This window comes from Arachis ipaensis, chromosome B6 (genome assembly GCF_059453495.1).
Source record: "Arachis ipaensis isolate K30076 ecotype BB chromosome B6, ASM5945349v1, whole genome shotgun sequence".
NCBI lineage: Eukaryota > Viridiplantae > Streptophyta > Magnoliopsida > Fabales > Fabaceae > Arachis > Arachis ipaensis.
This window is the reverse complement of record NC_142441.1, coordinates 132336081-132344850: the sequence shown is the minus strand read 5'-3', so window position 1 is coordinate 132344850 and position 8770 is coordinate 132336081. Positions and strand designations below refer to the sequence as shown.

Genomic DNA, 8770 nt, shown 5'->3' with positions numbered 1-8770 from the left:
ATGGAGCCTAGGAAGGTGTAGAACTCTGATATGGGGGTGGGAGGAGCTTCACCAAAATGTGGTGTCAGGGACGAAGTACTCGGACCCTCCGTGTTCAAACTGCAAAACGCACGGTCCGAGTTGAGTGAAGTTGGTGAAGTGAAGCCTGCAACTCGGACCCAACGAAAACGCCATGCATCACGGACCGTCCGATTTCTCCCCACCCTATCGCACGGTCCGAGTTGTTGGAAGGGTTGACACGCGGCGCGCTCTCGCTGTACCCCGAACGGTGCCACAGAGAGCAACAAAGACCCCTCACAGCTCTCTCTCTCCATCCGAATTCAATTCAGTCTCTCTCACATTTCGCTCTCAGGGTCACCCATCTTCTCCCTTTCTCTGCTTGCTTTGCATGGTGGAAGAGCAAGAACCATGCCAAAAAAATACAAAATCAAAGATGTTGATCGATTTGAGCTTCACATTATCCATTATCTCAGTGATCCTGATTATGTAAGTTTTTTTAAATTTTTTTTAAATTTTATTAATTTATTATATTTATATTTATACTTATTAATGCTAAAAAATTAATTATTATGGTTGTTATGAAAAATGCAATTAAAGAATAAAAATAGAATAATTATTACTAATTTTTTCAAAATTTGTTAGATTTTTTCAGAAAATGTTTACAGATTTTTAGTTATAAAAATTAATGTAGTGAAATTTGTTATTGTTATTGTAGTCCGAAGACTGCCAATGAAATTAAAAAAGAGAAGTCAATAGGAAAAGCTTACTTATTATATTAACTAAGTGTGGAATGTAGTTTTTATTTTAATTTATAATTAAATTTTAGTATAATTGTAGTGGGAAGGAACGTTAGTATTTAAATGTTTTTTTTTTTAACATTTAACTATAATTGTTACTGATGGAGAAGTTCATGTTAATGTTATTGTGAGATAGTGTTAATGTTGAATGATTATTATGATTATTCTAATTAAGGCATGTTAAATTTTTTATTATGAGAATATATAAATTTATTTAATTGTCGTAGTTATTGTTAGCAAGTTAATTATTATCGTTGTTAGAATATGAGTGATGGCATATACTGGTTGTTATTATTTTATATTATTGAGGGAAAAATGTTTAACAAATGAGTCGTTGATATTAAATAAATTTCAAGATGTTGTAATATGGTTGAGAAATTTGATTAGGAATATATGTATTAGTAATGATTTTTATTTGCAGTTGTGAATATTTTTAAGGATTAATTAAATAATTTTACAAGTTAGAATATTTAGTTATATTAGGATTCAGTAAAGTGATTGACGAAGGTAGGTTAGTAGTTGTTGTTGTTTATCTGACAAGTAATTTGTTTTTTTTTTTCTGTAGAAATTACGAATGTTGACATGTAACCACCCACTTCCTCCGGATCGGTACAACGATAGGGTAGAGGAGCATCTACGAGTTACCGGTTTCTATCATGTCTCTCAGATTGGGATAGTGCAGTGTCAAAAAGCATTGGTAAATGCTCTAATCGAGCGTTGGCACCCTGACACACATACGTTCCATCTTCCCATTGGTGAATGTTCGGTGACTCTTGAAGATGTGGCTCTAATTCTTGGTCTCTCCACAGATGGTCTTCCGGTTACAGGAATGACAATGAGTAGCTTTGAAGCCATGGAGGCGGAGTGTTTGCTTCAATTTGGCGTTGCACCGCGTAAGGAGGACTGTAGATCTAGCTGCATAAAACTGACCTGGTTGCGGAATTTAAAAGAGAATTTAGAATTGACCGATGAAATCAGTATACAAAGGTATGTGAGGTGCCACATTATGTTGCTGATTGGGACGATATTGTTTGGGGATAAGTCTGGGGCAGGCGTGCATTGGAAGTTTCTACCCTTGCTTCGTGATTTTGTCAGTATTGGACAGTATAGCTGGGGATCTGCCTGCCTAGCACACCTTTACAGGGCCCTATGTAGGGCATCTCGCTATAACTGTAAGGAAATAGATGGACCACTAACACTTCTGCTCGGTTGGGCTTGGATCCGACTGCCATATCTATCACCGCTTCCTAGAGAACCCCGCAGCTTTCCGCTAGCAAATAGGTAATATTATGTTACAATGTACCTGTTTATTGATAATTAAGATTCAGTTGTGCTAATTGAAAATAACATATTAGGTGGCGTAACTGGGAGCGTACTGACCGACGATATAGATATCTGAAGCTCGATCACTTTAGGAAGGCCTTTGATGAACTTCAGGAAGGCCAGGTGCATTTTGATTAAAGAAGTTATAGTTTCGGGTTTAGGGTCTTCTATAAAACTATATCCTGAAATTTACATTGTTCTTTGAATTGTGGGTTCTAATCATGAGTTTCCTTTAATTTTTCAGTTTGTCTGGGTTGCGTATGCTGTGGATCGTGTCGATCCGAACATAATTCCTCCTGAAATTTACATGCAATCGGTTGTATGGAGCGCCACAGTTCCGTTGGTGTCATTTGAATGTATCGAGTGGCACGCCACCGATAGGATCAGGCGCCAGTTTGGTTTCGTTCAGGGCGTACCTGCTGAGGAGCAGAATCTGGATAAGGCGCATGGGGAGGTTCTGACTGGTCCGAAGAATCTTAACTGGGCCACGGCACCGACTCATTTAGTTTGGGTGATGCATTGGACAAACAGGTATCACTATATTCTTTTTGAGGTTCCCATCCCTTCACAGCATCCATTGGATAGTTACATGACCTGGTACCGATCAAAATTTCGGAACCACTTATGCTTGTCGAATCTTGTGGGTGAAGATGATGTGGGTAATGAGGATATGGGTGCGGGTAATGATGGTATGGATGAGGGTAATGAGGATACCGATGAAGGTAGTCAGGATATGGATGAGGACAACGAAGAACAGCATCCGCATATTTCACCTCCAAATCAGCTTCCACATGAACAACCTCAGTCCTCAAATCCGTTTGTACCTCAGACACAGTTCACCCCATCATTTCCAATGCAGCAACAATATTGGGGTATGTCACAGTTTGAGACAGGCGAAGGAGGTTCTTTTACCCAGTTGCTTGGGTTCATGGCTGCGGATGCCGCACAATCACAATATGGCCATCAGCCTGAGTTCATGCCAGGCAGGTATTCGTTGGATGCGAGGTATCCAGGCCATACATCATTCGTTGCTTCCGGGGGGTTCGTATCTGTTGATGACTCTAGTAGAAGTGAGGGTGGACGCGGTGTGACCAATACTCAGAATCCTAACCGTCTTAACATGGGACTCAGAAAGTGCGTCATCCTGGGGCGACCTTTCGTGACCCGTCTCAAGTACGGATTTGGTATGAACCGAGGTCCATTATAAGCTGGCCATGTTGTAGGGTTGCCTAGTGGCCGAAACCGTGCTCGGTATACCCGCCGTACTTGGTCCATCTTATACACATCATGCACATATAGTTGCCAATCAAGCTGCTGGTTGGCACAACATGCGAACACATGTCTGCACGGGAGCCGGTCCACCTGGAACTCACCATAGTCACATCGCATGCCACGTAGATCAACTGCAAACTCCATACCGCTCGGCATCTCGCGAACCTCAAACACCTCATTCTGGCGATCAAAGCAACTAACCTGGATGTTTCCTGATGCAAGTTGGTTTGCATGCAACTTCGAGGTCACGACATCAGAAAACATATGGCCAGCATTGATCCGGGCTTCCGCCTCCGCTCTTTTCCGGGTGAACAACTCGTTTAGTCTGTAGAATGTTGCCTTCACAAGAGCAGTAATCGGGAGATTGCGTGCACCCTTCAAAACTGAATTGATGCACTCCACTAGATTCGTCGTCATGTGACCCCATCTGTACCCACCATCGAAGGCCAATGCGTACTGTTCGCGAGGAATTCGGTTTAACCAGTTTGTGTACGCTTCGCCACATTCCCGTAACCGCTGGTAACGCACTTCGTACTCCCGGACCGTCCTTGAATATCCTGGTATATCACAACATATACAGAGAAAAGTAATGGAGGTCAAAAAGAATTATTTAAGGAAGATATTGTTAATTATTTGCTTAAATTGAATAAATTATTACCGATGTTGACGACCAACTTTTGGAGGTATGGGGCCTTGAACTTTCTCAGAAAATTCGACTCTATATGCCTGATGCAAAACATATGAAAAGCTCTTGGAGGTGACCAAGCTCCGTTACTGCGTTCCACAGCTGCATTAATGGACTCGTGCCGGTCCGATATTAGACCGACCCCATCCCGAGTTACAACATGTTGACGCAGGTTACTAAGGAAAAAATGCCAAGCATCAGAAGTCTCTCCCTCCACAATAGCAAACGCAATCGGGACGATATTGTTGTTGCCATCCTGTGAAACTGCCACAAGCAAACAACCCTTATACTTTCCGTACAGGTGCGTCCCATCCACCTGGACAATCGGCTTACAATGTCTGAATGCCCTAATACAAGGGTAATAACTCCAAAATACACGATGCAGAACCCGAATATTACCCACCAAGTCATCGCCTTGATATGCAGGCATAGTCTCAAAATGGACGGCAGCAGCTGGCTCCTTGTGACACATGGCCTCCATCCATATAGGCAACGCTTCATAAGAGGCTTCCCAACCTCCAAATATTTTCTCTACTGCCCTTTGCTTAGCCAACCATGCTTTCCGGTAACTCACCGTATAGTTGAACTTCGATTGCACCTCTGCTATAACTGATTTTACCTTTATGGAGGGGTCAGCCTCAACCAGTGGCTTTATTGCTTCTGCAATTGTGATAGAATCCAGCTTCGAATGGTCCTGTGAAATGGTGGCTCTGGTACAGGTGTGGCTACCATTATACCTCCTTATAACCCAACAGTACTTCCTGCTGATCAAGCTAACCCTGATAACCCAATCACACCCTGACCCATACTGTGTACATTTGGCATAAAATGTCAACGGCTCAGACTCATACACCCGGTAGTCTACGCTTCGTCGTATCGTATACTCTTTTACCGCCTTAATAACAGCTTTCTTGGAACTGAACTCCATACCGATGGCAAATTCACCATCTGCGACAATAGGAACCTCTGCTGCGACAACCACCATTGAAAAAATTTCATTAATCCACAAGTATTTAAAAACCAATTCTAAAAGGAAAATCAAATTTCACTGCAACTAGTATGATATAAATCCAGATTTGGCAACATGTTATTATGTCACTCTAAACAAAATAAGAACATCCAGGGCAAATGTAAAAACTAGACCGGACCGTCCGGTTTGACCGGTAAACCAATCGAACCGGACCGATAATCCACACAAACCGGACCGGTCCGGTCCGGTTCACGGTCTCTAAACCGTTTCATGCTTCGAAGCTGTTCAAATAATAATGTCCAGTGACTCACGCATTTTAACGCATGTAACCACATTATAGAGAATTTAATTATTATTTAAATTATTCAAAACTAAATTAACGCATGAATAATTACTAGTAATTGTTAAAAAAATGTAAATTATTAATTACTAAATCCATGACCCCAAAAAAAAAACTAACACCACAATTACGTTACCTGCAGTCATATATTCCAGAAATTCCGGTGCATGCATGGCTTCCAAGTCCAACGCTCGCATGAATGATGGCTCCTCAAACGGCACTTCGTTTGCGAGTGCATTTGCCACTTCTGTCACATCTGGGGCCATGGTTCCGTCGCCTTGATCTTCATCTCCATCTGGACCAACAAATTCGTAGTTGCTTTCGAACTCTTCTTCACTGTCACTATTATACTCTTCCCGTAGAATATTCCGGTCAGCCTCAGATTGTTCAAACTCAACATACAACTCGAGGAACGAAATCTGAGACCGATTTCCAATATACATTGAAAACATATCCTGCATGCTTGCTTCATCCGTCACATATTTGGTTTCATACTGAATGAACCCACCAAACACCGGTACAGGATATCTATATAGAATACAGGATATCTTTCTTGCCCTCTCAGAATTAATCTTTTCACAGATTATACCTTTGAGTTCTTCAAATGAAATAATAAAAGGAATAACAACATCTAGTGGATTTTCACAAATAAATTTCACTCCTTCACTCGTTTGTAACAAAATCTGACCAAAATAATATATTTTTAGTAAAACTCTATCACTCATTTTTTTCGCTCAACAAAAAATAAGCATAAGCTTAGTCTTAACAAGTAAATATTTAAAAGCAAAACTGAAAAAACCCAACAAGAAGAAGAGAACAAGCAGCCGTTCACGAAGGACGAAGACGGCACTAAGCTCCCACCACTTCACTTCACTCTTTTATATAAGTAACATTGACGAACTCGCACCCTTCGACTAGGTTAAACTGAAATGTTTTTTAAAAAAAAAAGGAAGCCAACTCGGACCATCCGTGTTCCAATACTCTTCAAGAAAACGTAGGGTCCGATTACTTTGTTCCTTGATGCAACTCCTCCACTTAGAAATCGGACCGTGCGATATGCACCCACTAAAGAAATCGAAGGGTCCGATTTCAAGGCCACAAAATTTCTTCCTTCCCACACTAATCGGACCCTGCGATTAGTGACTAAAAAACTCATTACAAAGAACACGCACCCTCCGAATTCCTCTTCATCGCACTGACAAAAGAACTGTCCCACATATTTGTCTAGCTCCCCACAAATCCATATCCAGGCATAGCACGCACATTGGCCCAATATCCATAAAATTGAGCCCAAAGTCTTACGCTATAATCGTAAATTAAAAGTAGTGAGATATTATGATCTCTAAAACTCAAAAGTACGTACATAGTAATTGAAGAATGATAATATATCTAGGAGTTTGTGAAAAAAAAGATGACATAACAAATAATCACATTATACTCGAAACTTCGATGATGTAAAGCGTTGGTATACAAAAACAAAAGAAATATATATAAGAGTTTAAAGGAAATATATAGCAAATACTAGTCTCGACCTGCGAAAATAAGGCCGGTTAAAAAGTATAATATAACCTAGAAGTATACAAAATACAATCTATTTCTCCATAAATCAACCTCTAAGAGGGATATACAAGTATATATTTAAAAGTGGAGAAATAAACAACACTAAGTACAAAATGCAAAATGTAAAGGAGTCTTTGCTTTTCATAAAGAATTCGGCATGCTCAACGAAATGCATCACGTCCTGCATTTGAAAATAACAAAATCCGACAACAGGTGAGAACCCGAAAGTTTCCAGTAGGATAATAATTCCAAACAAAGACTATGTAAAAAGATATGAACTTGTTAGGCAATCCTAAACTCCAAAATACACCAGATTCAAGTCTAGGGTCATTTCTAAATTCAAACAGAAAAAATCAGACTAAGTCGCAGCCATACTAGTGAACCACAATCCTTGTATCTACCCAGGGAGTACCAATCCTCAACTCAAAGCAAATAGGGCAAACCACACCCTTTCATCTACCCAGAAAATTATCATATCAATATAACTTATTTTCATCATTCAATCATATGAACTCATTTCTTCAATCACTTCCAATCTCATTTCGACTCAATAATTTCCTTCCCAATATTTTCTACCCTCTAATCCACTATCTCTATAATCAATATAGGGGTTACGAAAGTTTACAAGCTTATTGAAAAACTAAACAGTCAAAAACAGAGTTTAATTGAGAAAAGAGGACTTGTGCGTACACATCACTCTTGTACGCACAAATCAGAAGCATTTTCCAGCTTGTGCGTACGCAGGACCAGTCGTGCATACGCATCACTTGTAAAATTCCTCTCGTGCATTCGCACACCCCTCGTGCGTACGCACAGTCCCTTCACCCATTCTGACTTGTGTGTGCGCACAACCATGTGCGTGCACACACATACAACAATTTCTAATTTTTTCGCAAATTCTCATATTTTAGATTTTTATACTCAATTTCAAACTCTCATAACTTTCTCTTCAAAATTCTGTTTTTCTTCATTCTTAATCCGATTTAAAGCTCTCATCATCACCTCTAATTTAAGATAAATTTGATAAAAATCCAAACTCTAAGCGCCAAGTTATGTCCCATCAAAGTTAGTTAAAAATTCATTATTACTAATTCTCACAATTCTCCAATTTCATTAATTCTCAATTCAATTTAGTTCAAATCTACTCCAATACCATTTCTAAACACTTCAAACATTCACTTACCAGTCCCTATCTATTTCGAGCCTAATCAACCCAATCATAACTCATTTCATACATTCTATCATATATATCATTTCACAACAACAACACATAATACTCCCATATCCAAAATTTACAACCAAAACTAAATTCACTCATTATTTCAACCAATTGCAACATAGCAATAATTCATACCAAATTAGATCAATTATTCAACTCAACATCATCAATCACCACATAACTACACCATCACTTACTTTAACTTACCAAGTAGGGAATTTCCTCATCCTATCATGACCTCCGCTCCAATTTCCATATCAACGCCTCACTAGGCAATCAAATCACAACATTTATTCGATCACAATTTTATTTAAACTCAATCAAAGTCATACTCATTTTTCAATTTCACACTTTATCTCATCAATGCTCAATCATCAACCAAACCAACATATATCACAATTTTCACTAAACTAAACAATCAACCACAATAATTCAATAATAATCCTAGGTCCACTAGCCTAGGATTTTATGTCACATTACATGGTATTTATCCAAAACTTAAACTCATACCTTAATGTCGTAAATTTTAAGCTTTTCTTTCTAACTTTCAAGCCTCAAATTGATTCACACTAATGTCTAAGTCCAAATTCCACAAATCCACCAA

The 8770-nt window shown here is 39.3% G+C and overlaps 2 protein-coding genes across 2 annotated transcripts; one reads left to right on the top strand and one right to left on the bottom strand.

Moving 5' to 3' along the window:
- The first annotated feature begins 1371 nt into the window (after nucleotides 1–1371).
- On the top strand, nucleotides 1372–3211 carry LOC148562781 (serine/threonine-protein phosphatase 7 long form homolog). Its single transcript, XM_088490989.1, has 4 exons — nucleotides 1372–2078; nucleotides 2153–2243; nucleotides 2365–3022; nucleotides 3108–3211. Exons 1-4 carry the CDS (start codon nucleotides 1372–1374, stop codon nucleotides 3209–3211), a joined length of 1560 nt encoding a protein of 519 aa, XP_088347115.1.
- A 7-nt stretch (nucleotides 3212–3218) lies between these two features.
- On the bottom strand, nucleotides 3219–6112 carry LOC148562780 (uncharacterized). Its single transcript, XM_088490988.1, has 3 exons — nucleotides 5524–6112; nucleotides 4051–5043; nucleotides 3219–3949 (listed from the first exon to the last, which is right to left on the bottom strand). Exons 1-3 carry the CDS (start codon nucleotides 6110–6112, stop codon nucleotides 3219–3221), a joined length of 2313 nt encoding a protein of 770 aa, XP_088347114.1.
- Nucleotides 6113–8770: the final 2658 nt, after the last annotated feature.